The sequence below is a fragment of the Apis cerana genome, linkage group LG9 (genome assembly GCF_029169275.1).
Source record: "Apis cerana isolate GH-2021 linkage group LG9, AcerK_1.0, whole genome shotgun sequence".
Lineage (NCBI taxonomy): Eukaryota > Metazoa > Arthropoda > Insecta > Hymenoptera > Apidae > Apis > Apis cerana.
Window position 1 is genome coordinate 10,871,323 of NC_083860.1, and position 16,831 is coordinate 10,888,153.

Consider the following 16,831-nt stretch of genomic DNA (forward strand, 5'->3'; position numbering starts at 1 on the left):
AAAATTGCACAGTTTCTTTGGAAATTTTTAAAATTTTAGATATTTTTTTCTGTCAATTGCAATCGAGGAGATTTCGACAGCAATCTTTAACCCGAGATTATGATTTCTGACAAATTTAAGATTTTTATGAAAAAATCTGTTGAAAAATTTTAGAAGATTTTGGACAGAACGGAAGTTACATCGAAGATGGTATGGATCATTTTGTAATCGTTGAAGAATCTGTCCTGGCGCCATTGTGATCTGGAATGACAAAAACAACTTTCTCCCTTCATCCGGGACACATCGAATTTCGTTTTGGCCTCGTTCCAACCTCTGGAGGTCATTCGCGAGAGAAAGACTAAGCAGCGACCTTTCTCAATAAGAATTCATTAACAGCCAAACAGTGGTTCTCTCCGTATCTTTCTTCTTTATTGATCGATCATTAACTTTAACGAATTATCATTATCTTAATTACTAATGAGATACCGACAGCAATTTCGAATTTTTCAAATAGCTCGTAAATGTCATCCTCGACGATAAAATATAACGTAAAATAATGCAATGTCTCATAAAAATTAGCTATTAAACATTTTTTAACACAATTTTATATACAGATTTTTCGTTTCCTTTTTTGTTTCCGTTTCGCGAAAGAAGAACGCTCTCGATTTGTTTACGAAATTTACACGCAAACTGTAATAATAATCACGACGATTATCCGCATCTTCACAGACAATTAATCAAAAAACTCAAAGTTAACCTATTATCGTGATACAATCGACCAACACTTCCATCCATCCACATCCTTCCATCCGGTATCTCAATAAATAATTCTCAAAATGATTCATGAATCGTATCCACTCGCACACGAGGCATTTCGCTCCAAGGCGAAACGAAATTCACGTGGAAACGGAAGAGAGAAGGCGCGTGCTTGCTGCCCACGATCTTCTCCCCTTCCCCTTCCCCCTCTCCCTCGTCCCATTCCCTCGGTTGGTAAAGTGGAAGAAGAACGGCAACGTTTCTCGCGTAACTGGATGCCGTAGCACACCGAGAAGAAGAGTTACTCGTCCGTCCTTTCGCCTGCGCGCCAACCACCGAGATGGACCACGACAAAAGTCCACGTGATTGCTTTCACGCAGAAAACGGTACCGTTTCCTTCGCCACGGAATGCACCGCGAAACGTTTATTATACCCGGTTACGTCACCGGTTCGAGAGACGCGGCCATTCGTTTCGCGGCAACCTAACAAGTTTTTCAAAGGGGATTTTCAGTTTTTAGAAATTTTCATAACCGTGAAATTTTATCATCTTTACAATTCTCTTTACAAAAAAAAAAAAAAAAAAAAAAAAAAAGAAAAAGGAAAAGAAAAAAAAACCTCGCTTTGGAAATGTCACCGTCTCTACTTGACGTCTTGCCGCGTTTTATTCAAACAAGGAACCGTGCCAAGGATCGTAGTTAAACCGCCCGATCGTTAATTAAAACGACGTAAAAAAAGAACATCTTTTTAATTAGGATCTTACAATCGGTTTTGACGCAATATGCTTCGACTCTTGGCTCTCGAATACCTCGATTTTCCTTCTCATCCTTCTACGACCACGAATTACACGGCTTGCTTCATTCGAGTTTGCTCGATCGTTAAGACAGTTTACGCCTGCGATTTGCTAATTGGACGACTCGGCTCGGAATATCCAGCAGCGTTTGCATCGCTTTCCTGCGGAGAGTGGTGATACACGTGATACGAGTGTAGCGGTTGTTTACCACCGTACAAATCGCATCCTCTCTGCCACATTAGAGAGTGGATTGTTTTCCAATTCCCTTTACTCGAATCGAATAGAGTGCTCTTCCACGAATGAAACGTGACGAATCTCCACGAATAGATATCGATTGAACGCGATTCTCTGGATCTCTGGATTTATTATCTCTGTGCTTTGAGGTGTTTCTTTTGAAAAGGAGAAAACGTATGTACTCGTGTATACATAGAACAAGAAGTCACTCTGCTCTCCCCCATCTTTCACACGCGAGGGAACAAATTGTCCAAACAAATCGTTGAACCGTGGTTAGGTTAGGTTTCAAAAGTAATAGGAGATTCTGCGAGAGGCGAATTTGACGCAATTCCAAGATACAAAAGAGTTTGGAATCCTTGTGAAAGTACATCATTCCGTTACCTAATCATTTTTTATGGTCTTCTTATTTTAAAGATAAAAGGAAAAAAAAAAAAATAAAAATAAAAAAATAAAATACTCGTGAACAAAATGGACAAAGGATCGTTGGCAAAGATCCATTATAAATAGAAAGTATCATTATTTGCAGCATTAATGTGCGATATAATACATAAAAGAAAGAAAGAAAAGAAAAGAAAAGAAAAGAAACGAAAATCGAGTGAATCGAACGACATAAGAATCTCGATATGGATTTCAATCAATCTCGTCTCGTTTCTATAACGAATGTTTAAATTCTACCAGGAATTCTTCGAGGAGGGGGAAGAGAATAAAAATCCTTGATAAATTAAAACAAACTCGATCTACTAAAAAATGATCGATAATTGATAAAATGTCCATTTTCGCATGATGATCAAGATTCCCCAGAATTCTATTTATACATTTTACGTATCCTCATCGCCGAAAGAATTTTTCACTAACATTCATTCGCTCTTCATTCTCTCGAGGAGCAATAAACAAACTGTTGCGTTTCTATCTTTCGAAGGATCGACAAATGTCTCCCCCCACCACTCATCCTCCTTTTCTCACGTTCTGTTTTTCACGCGTGCCATTTATCGAACTTTTCTTCTCGATCAATTATCGAAATTCCCTTTCTCGAACTCTTTCGAGAAGTGTATAAAATGAAAAAAAAGGAAAGGAAAAGAAGAAGAAGAAGAAGAAGAGACGAGAAAATTTTCCAAGCGTTGTAACAAGCTGTCGTACCGATGATGCAACGTGGTTCATGCGTAACACGGATGCTGCATCCTAATTGAGATGCCGATCGATGACCATCGTCGGCCGGTTGAATCGCGATCGATCGCCGGGAGAAGGCAGAGATCGATGCTCGGAAAGGAATTGAAACTGGCCAATGGATAACGAGGAGGATCGGCAACGATTGGTGGTGGAGAGAGAGAGAAAGAGGAAAGGCAGAAAACGGGATTACGTAAGCGGAAAGCAGCTTTTCGAATCGAGAGAGAGAGAGAGAGAGAATATTCGGTGGATAGAAAAGGATGGAGAAGGGAATTGGAAAAGTGGAAAGCTCGAAGTAAAATCGATTTTATCTATGTGGAACGTGGACGCCTCGTTTAAAGTCTATCTAAAGATCGAATCTAAAGTTTATCTTCGATCCAGCAAGATGATAAATAGGAAACGATTAAAAACGATGAAATTGGAAATTACGTTACGATTTATACACGAATATAATCCTACCTTTCTAATGTTGTTCTCTCACGCAACTATATAAATTGCCAGCGAACAATGGATCGTTACTTCTTTCTCCTCCCGCGAAAATCCACGCGATGCAAGGATTAAATATTACGTATAATTAGGGACGGTAAACGTACAAAGTCACGCACGTTTTTGATTTCTCTCTGAAAAACTGAAGAAGACGGGAAATAACGTAAGAAAAAGAAAGAAGTAAATAAAACGCGAGGCAAAGAGGAAGAAAGGAGGAGGAGATGGACGTAAACGAAGGAAGAAAGGAAAGGAAGAAAGTGGAGGCGAGCTCGTGCGCGCAGAACGGAGGCAATGTCATCGAACTTACGTAATGTGTCCCGTTTCTTCAATTACACACTCGGCGAGATATCGATACGGTGTTCATTTGGCTGCGTACGCCGAGAGATAGTTTGCTCGTCCGCCACCAGAGGAGGGAAATGAACGCGTGGAGCGAAAAAGAACGTAGGATGTGTCGTTTCCTTTCGTACTGCTACGCCTTCGTTCCTTCGCGATTAATCGCTTCCTTCGATCTTCCAGTCTTAATGAAAATTTAATAAAATACTCGTCGAATATTTGTCGGCCGGTGAACGTAAACAAAGGAACGATCGAGTTTGGGATGGACGATCGCCTCGCTATAAGTTTATCGGTTCGCTCCACTTTCCATTTTGATTCCGCACAGCACCTGGGACGTTCGCCTTCGATCGGGGAATCCGAAGCGTGGAAACGAAAACGGCAGATGCGACGCTTTCCACTCGAACGCTCCTCTGGGTCATATCGATCACGATCGAGGTGAAAGAGGACGATCACGATCAGTTCGAGAACGATAAAAGGAAAAAAAGAAGAAAAAATTTGGAGAACAACTTAAGGAAAAAATCGAAAAGGAAAAAAAAAGAGTCGAAGAGGAGAGAAAAACTCGAGGAGGGAAAAAAGAAAAATCCTTGACGAAACTCGAGAAGGGAAAAATTTGGAAAAGGATTTAAGAAACGGAAAAAATCGGGATCTAAAAAAGGAAAAAAACTCGATGCAACTCGAAGAAGAAAAAATTTGGAGAACGATTTAAGGAAGGGAAAAAATCAAAAAGGAAAAAAGAAAAAGACTCGATGAAATTCGAGGAGGGAAAAATTCAAGAAGGGAAAAGTTTGGAGAAGGATTTAGGGAACGGGAAAAATCGAGAAGGAAAAAAAATTCGATGAAACTCGAAGGGAAAAAGTTTGGAGAAGGATTTAAGGAGCAGAAAAAATCGGGAACTAAAAAAGGAAAAAAACTTCATAAAACTCGAAGAGAGAAAAATTCGAAGAGGGAAAAGTTTGGAGAAGGATTTAAGGAAGAAGAAAAATCGAGAGGAGAAAAAGAAAAAATCCTCGACGAAACTCTAGGAGGGAAAAATTTGGAAAAGAATTTAAGGAGCGGAAAAAATCGGGAACTAAAAAAGGAAAAAAAACTCCATAAAACTCGAGGAGAGAAAAATTCGAGGAGGGAAAAATTTGGAGAAGGATTTAAAAAGCGGAAAAAATCGGGAGCTAAAAAAGGAAAAAAACTCAAAGAGAGAAAAACTTGAAAAATTTGGAGAAGGATTTAAAGAACAAGAAAAATCGAGAGGAAGAAAAAAGAAAAAAAGAAAGAAACCGGAGGAGGGAAAAATTTAAAGAAGAATCACAGGCGAGAAAACTGGTGGGATCGGAGAGGGATGCGCGTGGCGAGAGGTGGAAAGCGAGAAGAAGAAAGGTAAGAGGCGCTTGGATCCCTTCCTCCCGGTCGAGAAGAAGGTTGGAAGAAGAGAGCCGTTGGGAGGAGATCGGTGGTCGTAGCGGACTCGCAGTGCATCGGCTGGTACATCGGCCGGCCGGACGTTCCACGTCGGACACTTCACATCGCCGGGAAACACTGATGCAACGCGCGAGAAAATGCCGACCACGCTGCCCGCTCTGTGTAAGTGCGACGACGATCTCCACGCGGTTCTCGAATTTCGTGTCCCTGCGTTGCGTGTTTCGATCGATTCGAAACCGACTCGAGAGGCTTCCGATCGTTCTAACCGTTTTAACCGTCCGGAGAAGCGCAACAGGTAAGAGTTGTCCGTCCATTGGGTGGCGGCGTGGAAAAAGAATCACAACTCTGGAAATCTGTGTCCGCGCGCGAGAGTCTTTTCTCGTTAGATCCACGCTCGATCGGCTACGGTTCGATCGATCCGTTGTCCTCGATCAGTGGTGGTCGGGTTGTTTCTCGTTTTCCGAGTGTGCAGTTTGTGGTTTCGGGATCCACAGATATATCGGATTTACAGGATCGAGTTTACCTTTTTACTATATGAAAAAGCGTTAAAATGAGTTGGATCTAGATTTTCTTTTTTCACTGAAATATATGTCCCGATTGGGATATAAGAAGGTATTCGTGAGAGTGCGATCGAAAGGAAAAGTGGACGGAAAAGGGATATTGTGCGCGACGATGGATCTCAATTTATGATTGATTTTTCTTCTTCTTCTTTTTCTTATGTTTCAACGATTACACGCGTAATCGATAGTAATGATGATGATGATGATTCTTCGAGTTCGAGTTTAATTAAACAGTGTATTTTCAAGGGCAGTGGAAATGTTCATCGTGTAGGTTACGAGTCGCGACGAATAAAGAACGAACGTTCTTCCAGTTTATCAATTTTCCATCGATATTTCTCGAACAGAATTCGAAAATGACGGAGTCTCGATGTTAAAGCCATTGTTTCGATTCTATAAAGGTTTTTACGTGGGTGTGTGATTTATAACGATTGGCATTATACGGTTGATGTATATATATATATATATCATAAATTGGCGAAACAATCGATACCTACACGATGCACGAATTTTGAAATATTTGATTTACACACGATAGGATTCATTAAACGCGTTCCGATTTGCATCCCTGATTTTTTTTTCCTACGTATCGTGCATCGGACGAACGAGTGAAATCTCTGATGATTCATAAATTCCACGAGACGGGGAACACGCAAATATATTCTCACGAGCCTATTCACAACGAAATTCTGTTACGAATGTACAAATGAACGGGGTATTCAATCGATCGGAAGTACGTAACACGAAGATCGTCACAATGCATTAGATAAAACAGAAATTGAAATTTTCGCTGTCGAAATTTCTCGTTACTCGAGAGAAATTCGATCGCCCCCTCTCCAAACACCGCGTTTAAAAACTCGTCGATTGAATCGTTTTTGATTAAGTTTTTAATTAACGAAAACTTAATTCTCTCACAAATGTAACTCGTTCTAATCAATATCAAAAAATGAAAATCGTGAGGAGATAAAAAAAGCAGGAATAATAATATGTAACGAGATATCTGTAATTAAAATAGCAAAACGAGTGACTTTTAAAACGTGAAAACGTAAGCAAACGTCCTGGTCTTTCACGATCCACGAATCCTCTCCTCTCCTCTTCTTGAAACCATCCAATCCAATGTGTTGACCTTTGTTGCGCTCATCTTTTTAATGCCAGCATCGCTACCGCGAGCGGGGGATTTGTTTTTCTCTCTTTTTCTCTCTCGAACAAAGATTCGCGTGGAATCCGTGCAATTTCGATCCCTCTAACGATAATCGCCCCTCCCATCGCGTGTGATCCCGTTATGTCGCATTCCCAATCACACCGCTCCGCGCTATACTTTTTTTTTTTAATCGGGTTACGCGACGAGAAAGCGCCACGCTCTTGCGAGAGCCAGGCTAACATTCCATTCCGATATCATTTTCTCGATACGAGTGTCGAAAATCCGATCTCTGTATTCGAAATCGTTCAAAAATCTAATATTCCGCGAGATTGATCTTATTGTTATTTTCGATAAATTTTTGGTTTAAAATTTTTCTCGATTCGTTCGAGATTAGCATTAACCTTTTTCTCGAATTCTCTATATAAATTCTTTTCTTTATTCCTAATGGAGTAACCTGGACCCTTCGCTATTGAATATTTCGCACAACTTTTTTTCTTTTTACAAAATTTCTCGATACTTTTTATCCATTAAAAATATCTTTCTTAACGTAACAGTTAGGAAGAAGAGAGATTATTTCCTTGTTACAAAACAGGATCACGAGATTTGAAAAATCTTTTCCTTTTCCTTTAACTCGCTTTTTAAACGAATACGTATCGAACTTGATCTTTGTCCAACGTTCGTGCAAGCAAGTAGGAATAATGATTGAACTCTGCCAAGAATGGCTTGATGAATTTATTAATTAATTATTTCCAGCAAGGATAGATCGGACGATAAAAAGCGCGTCTTCGCGTGCGTTTCGAAAGAAATTTTAATTCTATATTCTACGTTTCATTTTTTCGAAAAACGGATAATAATTAATGACGACTAATAAGAAAAGATTCTAGTATTCTTTTGTGTTCTATTCCATCTTTCTGAAGTTCGAAGTAGAGATTTTATTGTCGTTAGATGGCAGCATGTCGTTACATCTTAAATTATAGCCGGAGAATTTATAGGTTAGCATAGCGACTACGTCAGTAAAAATTTCGTCATTCGTGAGGATTCTTTCTTCGTAATGAAACAGAAGGAAACCATCTGTTGCAGTAATCAGAGAATCCGTCAGAGAAATTCAGTGTTGTCAGTTGGTGCAAATATGATGGTGACGAAATAAAAATGTGGACGGAGAATGGAAATTACGAATTAGCGAATTGGAAAGAAGAGAGATCGTTGAGGGAAGGATGATGCTGTTCCAAATTATCTTAAATTATTTTGAAATTTCTGAATTGTCAAAATTGAAAAACGAAAATATGACTTTTGTGACTTGACAAAGAACAATTGTAGAATTCTTTTCTCGTCAAAATCGAAATAGGCTTCGATGCTCGTCAAAATATAATTTAACCTCGCATATCAAGTATCGGTTAATTAATCGAGGTAAAGTATTGATGTAGGCAAACGCGTTATTTCGATTTTTTAACGATTTGTTTTCATTAAATTTGATACGATAATTAAATATTTTAACTTGTTTCGTAAAAGAAACGAACGAATCCTTCAGTAAATCACGGCCTTTTCATCGACTTGCCATTGATACCGAAGCAACGAGACGCCATAACCTGTTTCTCGAATAAATTAACCAATTCTGTGCTATTACGCAGTTCTAATAAGGGGGACATTAAACAAAATAGGCTATACTTTACGAAATCATCGATTTTAGAATCGATCGTAAACTTGATCGATCGTTTTAATCGAATAAGTGAGAAAATTACAGTGATTTGAATAATCTTCGATCATTGGATTCATTAGTCACGAATGGAACGAACGATTAACACCGGTTAACGGCGAAAGTCGATCATAACGATGCTAACCAATCTTCCGCAATCGCACACACCCGAGAATGAATTTTAGAAAACCATTCGAATTTTTTCGACTTTTATGTATAATGTAAAATATAACTATATAAATTATAATTTTTAATTGAAATTCCTTTTAAACGCTTACAAATTACAAAAATATAAGCAGACAATTCGGTCTCATTTTAATAGTTGAGAATAATAAGCATATTTTCCTCAACATTTGTTTCTTTAGAATATCTTTTCCAAAGTCCAGTTTATCAACGTTTATCAAATTCGAAGTTTAATTGCCCGCTACAACTTTTTTCTTCCATCTGCAGATATTTTGCGCGGTTTTTTAATGATGCAAATCACAAATATTTGTATTTTCATATATCGATTATTTTCTTTTTTATTCTATACTAATTTTTTTCATATATTTATATACATTTTTAACGAAATGATAAATTATAATGAAAAACAGTAAATCGTTTTCTAAAAATTAAATCTCCTTAATAAACTCAAAAAAACCGAAAAAAAAAAGAATAATTTTGTCCAGTTACTTATTATTCGAATCCGTATAACGCGAATATGTTCGAGATGAAATAACACTCGAGTACAAGCGAGCGTTCTAATGCTCTCTGAACGAGTTACGCTCGTTACTTTCGAACTTGATTGATCGATGGATCGTCACGTTATTGTTTCGCTCCATTTTTGGTGGAATCTCGCGCGATGCGATCAAAGTGGCGAATAGGTTAGAAACGTCCATTCGTTCGAAAGTGAAATTGATCGGGAGATGAGAAGCGTGTTTACGTTATTGTAGATGTCGCTACGTGAAAGAGTGGAATAGAAACGGATAAAGAAAGTAAATAAAGAAGGGCGGAGAAATGGGTGGGAAAACGATTGCATTTACATCGTAAAGCATTAAGCATGCGCGCGTGTGTGTGTGTATGCACGGCACTCCTGTTTGCACAGGTCTCGTGATGCTGGTCTTGTGCAACGTTCACGCCAGTCTTGAACATGAAATTCCAAGGAGGAGCTTCCTGTCACGAAGAGCCATCGATGGGACAAGGGGGAGGTATTGCGCTGGTTTCGCGTATTGGCGCGGACGCGTGTCCATTAACCATTAACGAGCAACGATCTCGTTTCAGGAAATACTTCGATCCGGAAGAAGAGGGCGCGTTCGACAGCTTTGGATCCGCTGGCGGCCAGTACAATCCTTATCAGGAGAAAACAGGTAGAGATTTCGACTTGTTCCATCTCCTTTTTTCTTTTCTTTTTTTTTTTATATACTCAAATTCTTTGACTCCAGTCGAGTTTTTTTTGCGTGTCAATCTAGTCTGATTCCATCGATGGAATTAATTAAATAGAGATAAATACATTATTAATTTTGAAAGCAACTCGTAAAGAATGAATCAGTTGAAGAAAATGCAACGATTGCATTCGCTAAGAGTACGTTTAAAAATTGCGCAATTTACGAATGAAAATTTTATATTTTGAGACAAGTAAGTATTTGGTATCGACGAAAGAATATTACGTCGATAGAATCGGTGTCAATTGTATAATTAGTCAAATGTAAAGAAGGAAAGATGAATAATATTATTACCGCCTTGAGGATTAACATATTCTTTTTATCGATCCTTTACCTCGAGTTATCCGGCATTAAAAAAAAAAAAGATGGAAAAACGATGCCGAATGTAAATTAATCATCGACTTACGGAACAATGAAAGCGACAAAGTGATTGTAAAAATGAGGAATAAAATCCGAAGGTGTAAAATGTTACGAGAAACGTTAATGAGAATTTTTTTCTTTTTTTTTTTTTTTCTTAAATAGCGATTTATACAACGCTTTAACAGATATTCAATATTATTTTCCATATATTGGGATACATTGCGATTAACTAAGAGAGAGATTCCTCCTTGACACTTTTACATTTCATTAATTAACTATTCTCGTAAAATCACTTTACACAAGATAGTTAACGATCCTGTTCCCTTGTTAACGATCCTACTATTCCATCATCGATTATATCGTTTACCAACTTATCAATTATCGCGACGAACAATAATATTGCACAATATTATTTTCTTTTCGATTATATATACATATATATATATATATATTATCCTCTTTTCGTCAAATCTGCTCGGTCGATAACACGAATGAGAAAACCGGGATATTCGGCATGTTATCGATAGTTGCATGAAAAGGAAATTACGCCTCCAAGTAAAACGCATCCTTCTAAATGTCACAATACGCTCGATTATCCTTTTCGCTTGACCTTGACTCTTCCTCCTCCTCCATCAGTGCTCACGTGACTCTTTCTATCGCTCTTTCTAATCTAAAAAGACCAACATTCTACGCCTTTTCTTCCTTTTTTTCGTTTGGATAATCGACTCGATGTATTATATTCGCAATAAACGTAACATTTACAATCGTAATTTAAAATACACACCTTTCGTTCTCGATATGCAGAGTGCATATCGCGTTTGATTATAGCCCCAATTCAAAGTTCAAATCGAATGTTCACCGACATTTCCCTGATATTTATTATATATATATATATATTATAATGCGATCGATAAACTTTATCCGCGATTGATCGACGGTCCCGCGTCGCTTTTCTTTCTTTCTTTCAGATTTGTCAGATATCAGGAGGAACGTGCCAGGGGAGCCAGGCATCGATTATCCGGCATACACGACGCTTCCTCAGACGGGATTCACGTGCGAGGGACGGTCACGAGGTGAATGGAATTATATATTTATTTCCAATCTCCTTTCCATTCGTACAAACTTTCTTTCTTTCTTTAATTTTAAAGTATAATTAAATGGATGGATTCTTTAATTTCTTTAAAAAATAATTATCGATCCCTGAAGACACACATAATCACGCGCGCGTATCTTCCGTGAAATTTATTAATTAATTCCAAAAACGGGTCGAACGATTCCGTTCTAATCTCGCGTACGACGATATCGATGGAAATATTCGCGAATATTCGAAGCATGGAAACGACGCATCGGTCGATTACCATTGTGCTACACGTGTTTCACGCCGTTCCACGCGCAGCATCGATGTCAAGGATCGTTCTCACGCGGACGGGGGAGGCACGTGCAGCGGATTCACTCGACGTTCGGTTTTGCAATAGGTCACCGGTCCCAACCGCGATTCGGCGAGACTTGTCGCGAAGAAAAAAAATCCCGCGAAAATGTTTGCCCGCGCACTTTCCACATGGAGAGGCAAATATCTCGACGTGGAAACGTGTTTATCTTCGACTCGCCGGCTTCGGCCAAGTGCCTCTTTCACGAGTCCTCTTCTCTGTCGCCGAGTCGTCGATTCGAATACAATGTTTCGAGAGATTCGACAAACGCGTATATGAATTTGAACAGGAAAAAATTTGTAACGGAAGAGAACGGTGTTTGCGAATTCTTCGTTTTCGAAATTTAGAAAATTGGTCGTGACTCGATCCATTTGATCAGGTTATATATTTTTACACGACGAAGAAAGAAAATTGCGAAAAATAAAAATTACGATCTTTTTACGATACATTCGATATGAAGACGAAAAATAAAAGAAGCAAATATCACGCAGTATCCGACTTTTCTGTGTATAATAAAACGTAAGATATACCTTTCAGATTCCAAGATAACACTCCCTTCTATCCAACAAGCATCCAACGAATTTTGGCAAGGTTCGACTGTCCAAGAAATATTTATAAAGATACACAGACGTTTTTCATAGAGTTTTATATATATATATATATATACACACCGATTCCAGGGCAAAAGATATAAATTCCTCGTATTTTTCTGAAATAAATAACGTTTCATTTTCGCAATTCAGCCGAGAATAATAAGCGATTTCGTCCGCTTTAATGCGCCGTCGTACGAACAAGGACGACGACGGCGAGGATCTATTATATTCGAATAAATGGAGAGGAGTGGGGGGTATATTTGAACGAGTTCCAAAAGGCGGAGGAAAGTTGATGATGCTCAACTGTGGTAGCGTAGTTACGCGCATAGTTTCTTCATTGTGCAATGCATCTGCCGACAACGTTGTACAGGTTGTTAGGCGGAGAAGGAACGTAATGTCGGCGAAAGCGGGCAACCGACAATGGGATAAAAGGCCAGTCGGACGATAATTCGAACGAATCCCGGGAGGAGGCGGTCGCGATGCTCGCCAAGCTTGCCATTCGGGATGAGTACGAATCGTTAGGCTTTTTAGAGTCGGTGGGAAAAATGGCGAAACCTGTATGGAAAGTTGCACAAAGTGGATCCTCAAGTCGGACGAATTTAAAAAATTTTTCGTTTATCGTTCGGATTTATTACGTTTTATTATAACGAAAAATGAAGCAAAAAGTCTAATTTTAGATCCTCCTTAATTTGGACGAATTTAAAAAGTTTATCGTCCAGATATATCATATTTTATTTTATAATGAAGAAGTCTAATTTTTGGAAAAATTTTAGATCCTCCTTAATTCGAACAATTTCTCATTTGTCGTTCAGATTTATTATATTTTATTATAATGAAAAATGAAGTAAAAAGTCTAATTTTAGATTTTCCTTAATTCGGACGAATTTGAAAAATTTCTCGTTTATCATTCAGATTTATTATATTTTATTATAACGAAAAATGAAGTAAAAAGTCTAATTTTAGATCTTCTTTAATTTGGAAGAATTTAAAAAATTTATCGTCCAGATATATCACACTTTATTTTATAATGAAAAAATCTAATTTTTGGAAAAATTTTAGATCCTCCTTAACTCGGACGAATTTCTCGTTTATTATTCAGATTCTTATAACGAATAACGAACGAAAAAATGCTCGATTTACAATTTGATCGTATCCAAGAGCGAGAAAGAAAAAGAATCGCTAGCAATTCGCATTTGATTCTCTTCTTCAGCTAAGTTTAATACTTGTTTACTTTCATCCTTCCAATCTACCGCTTATATCGAGCCGATGAGAAAGTGATAGTTTCACGAGCCCGAAAACAAATCATTTTATCATAATCTGTCCTCGCCCAGTTTCTTTTAACCAACGTTTGCTTAAATATCGTAAAACTCGGGAGCTGAACTTTAAATTTTCCTTTACATACTTTTCTTACGTACCCTTCGACTAAGAGATCGGCCATAACTTCTCGAATCCTCGTCTTTTTTTTTTCGCTTCATATCGAATCGAATTCGATCGAGATTTCCAACTCCACTCCCTCTCCTCGCGGAAGAAATCGGCCGTTATTAGATAATTCGAAAGGAGAGAAGAGGCGTAGACGTCGTCGAACGAACGGCCGACTCCTCGCGCCGTTTACGTAACGAGTTTCGAACGTAAACACCGGCCGTTCCATCGTTGTTTCAATCGAAAGCAGAGAAAGAAGCGCGAAAAGAACCGATTCAACGGATGACTCGTTAAAACCCTTCCAAGGAATTTATCGAGTTCTTGAACTTTTCTTGAAAAGTCTCCTTCCTCACAAACTGTTTACAATAAAAGAAAGAAAGAAAAACCGTAAAAATCGGTTTCAGGTTACTACGCGGACGAGGTAGCGGGATGCCAAGTGTTCCACGTGTGCCACGACGTGTTGGTCTCCTCGTTCCTGTGCCCCATAGGCTCGATATTCAGTCAAAAGCTGCTCACCTGCGACTGGTGGACCAAGGTGGACTGCTCCTCGAGCGGGAAATACGTGGACGTGAACCGGGACAGTTACCAGCAGGACGACGACGAGATGATACGCAACGCCTACGCGATGATAAGCCTTCGATCGGGCACCGACGTGACCAGGGACGGCCTGGTCGACCCCGATCGAACCGCCAGCATCGTCGACTACCACAACATACCCGACTACTCCCCCCCCTCCTCCTCCTCCTCCGTCGACGCCCCGTCGGCGAACGATCTCAGCTTCGAGGACCATCCTCGCAGACCCCCATCCTCCCCTCGAGACTTCCTGCTCCCCTATCGCCGCGTCAAGGAAATGGATCGTGAGAAATTCCATCCTTCCGGCCAGCAGAGGTCCTCTTACGAGGACTCGCCCGTCATTCGCGTCCAGAAGATCGGCGACCCAGGCTACGAGGGGAGGCGCAAAGGAGTCCAAGAGGCGAGCCACCGAAGGGGCGGCAAGGACGCACACTTCCAACCCTCTTACGCGCCCACCGTGCCCACCGTCACCACCACCACCAGAAGATTCTACTCCCCCACCGTGCCCACCACCTTCAGACCGTCCACCCTGGCCTACAACAGCCTCCTCGACCAGGCGATAGACAGCTCGGATTACTATTTCTCAGGGGGCAAGGGCTTCGTCACCCCGCCGCCTGTGAGGCTCCCGTCGAGGAAAGGGGAGGAGGACTACGGGGGCAGTTACGAGGAGGAGGATGGGCGGTTCCGGGTGAGGGTGGTCGACGTGGATCGGAACGGAACGGCGGCGTACGGGTTCGAGGAGGACTTCGAGACGAGGGGCAGCATAGGTCTGGGCCAGGCGTTGCGGCAATCGTTGCGAGGGATCCAAGAGGAAGCGGCGAAGGGGAGTTTCCTGGCCGGCAAGGAGGAGGATGCGAAGGGGGGGACGAGCGAGGCGCCGTCGACCATCGATACCCCGCCGCTGGTCGTCGAGAGCGCAGCCAAGGCAACGACCACCGTGACCAGCCTCCTCGAACCTTCCGACCTTCCCTCAACGGCCGTTACGGAATTCTCGAATGAGTTCCCTCCTCGAGGAGGCAAGTTCCAGATAAGGGTCCCGGACTCCTCCACCTCCCTCGAACCCGAATCTTACCCCAGTCTTACCACGCAACCGTTCACTTTGGGCGAGGAGCACGAACGGCCCACTACCGCTCTGCCCTCCGTGGCGCCCCCTCATCGCCTCAACTCGGACGAGACGCCCTCTCTCGGTCGAACCGAGTCGGCCAAAACCACGATTACGAGCGAGGAGGCCTCGAGCAACGCCACTCTGGCGAAGATCCGTTGGAAGAGTGGGGATAATAATAAGAACGACTCGCCGTACCAGGTCACTGTGACGATGAACAAGCGCGAGCAACTGGTCCCCGTGGACGGGGATTGGGGGGGAGCAGGGGGGCGCGAGCTGGAGATAAGAGAATCGGTGGAGCCGCCCCGCTCGACCACCGAGTCGAGCGAGGAGGGGAGCAAGATAAGCCTCCGCCGATTGATGTCCGAGCTGTTGAAGCTGGACCGAGTCCCTCGACCCTTCTCCTCCTCCTCTCCGACCGAGGAGGAGACCGGCGACGCGGAATTGAGAGCAAGGATCCTCTACGACATCCTCGCCGCCACGACGAGGCATGCCGTCTCGAAAGAAGGCTGGAGCCCTCGGTCGAGGGGGATTCTCGACCGGTTGAATTTCGGGGGGGAGGCGTTGGATCTTCCAGGGGAGGAGAGGGCGGTCGATTTTGGGGGAGGAAGCGTCGAGGAGGAGGCCACGACGCCGTCCTCCTCCACGACGACGAAGGTGGAGGACGAGGGGAGGACGGTGGTGAGGACGGAGTTCGTGCCGTCGTTAGGGTTCTCGTTGGACACCGACGAGGGAAGGGAGGAGTACGTGGAGGCAGTTTTGGGGGGATTGATCGAGCCACGCGCTGCAGGGAGCGAGAAGGGGGAGGCGATTTTGGAGAGGAAGAACGGAACCTTGGAGGGGAAGGTGTAAAAAATCTGTGATGCGATGCATGCTTTTTCTCTTTTCCTTTTTCATCATCCTTTTTTCAGCCTCGATCCGAAAGCGATTTTATCGAGGGAAACGATGAATTGATGAAAGAGATTCGAATGGAATGAATTTTCGAGTCTCTCTCTTTCTCGTTTGTAATTAAAGAAACTAACGCTACGTAGGGTATAGAGTATAAATTACACGTAATGTTTCTTTAAGGCCTCGGGACGAGTAAATATTACAGAAATATCGTGATCGATAATTAATGATTAAAATCGGATGTCGCTCGTTGAAACTTTGTCGTTATTAGATCAGATGCGTCCGATGAATGTTAGCAATAAGCGCGCTAGAAGCAATTGTAATCAAACTGTGTAACTTTATGTAACGTCGACATAAAACATAAAAATACACACACATATTTGACGATTTTTAAATACACATTTCCTTTCTCGAAAAATCCCTCGTTTCATTCGACCCATCCCCAAGACCTCGTCACGTAATCGAGAATGTTTGAACTTCTCGGTGGATATCGTTTGTTCGC

The 16,831-nt window shown here is 41.3% G+C and overlaps 1 protein-coding gene across 3 annotated transcripts; it reads left to right on the top strand.

The window, feature by feature from the left end:
* The first annotated feature begins 4,926 nt into the window (after positions 1 to 4,926).
* LOC107997549 (uncharacterized) lies at positions 4,927 to 16,724 on the top strand. Of its 3 annotated transcripts, none has more exons than XM_017056233.3 (5): positions 4,927 to 5,317; positions 9,631 to 9,733; positions 9,807 to 9,892; positions 11,296 to 11,400; positions 14,171 to 16,724. In XM_017056233.3, the coding sequence occupies exons 1-5, from the start codon at positions 5,293 to 5,295 to the stop codon at positions 16,291 to 16,293; spliced, it is 2,442 nt and encodes an 813-aa protein (XP_016911722.2). In that variant the 5' UTR covers positions 4,927 to 5,292; the 3' UTR covers positions 16,294 to 16,724. The 3 variants fall into 3 exon arrangements, with proteins under 3 accessions (XP_016911722.2, XP_061935587.1, XP_016911723.2); XM_062079603.1 differs by lacking the exon at positions 4,927 to 5,317 and adding an exon at positions 5,327 to 5,450; XM_017056234.3 differs by lacking the exon at positions 4,927 to 5,317 and adding an exon at positions 7,531 to 8,260.
* Positions 16,725 to 16,831: the final 107 nt, after the last annotated feature.

What these genes read in the sequence shown, in the direction of transcription:
- LOC107997549 (XM_017056233.3), top strand. Translation starts at nt 5,293, where the DNA reads ATGCCGACCACGCTGCCCGCTCTGT. An exon ending in ATCGATGGGACAAGGGGGAG is followed by an intron (nt 9,734 to 9,806) that starts GTATTGCGCTGG and finishes ATCTCGTTTCAG; the next exon opens with GAAATACTTCGATCCGGAAG. An exon ending in TCCTTATCAGGAGAAAACAG is followed by an intron (nt 9,893 to 11,295) that starts GTAGAGATTTCG and finishes TCTTTCTTTCAG; the next exon opens with ATTTGTCAGATATCAGGAGG.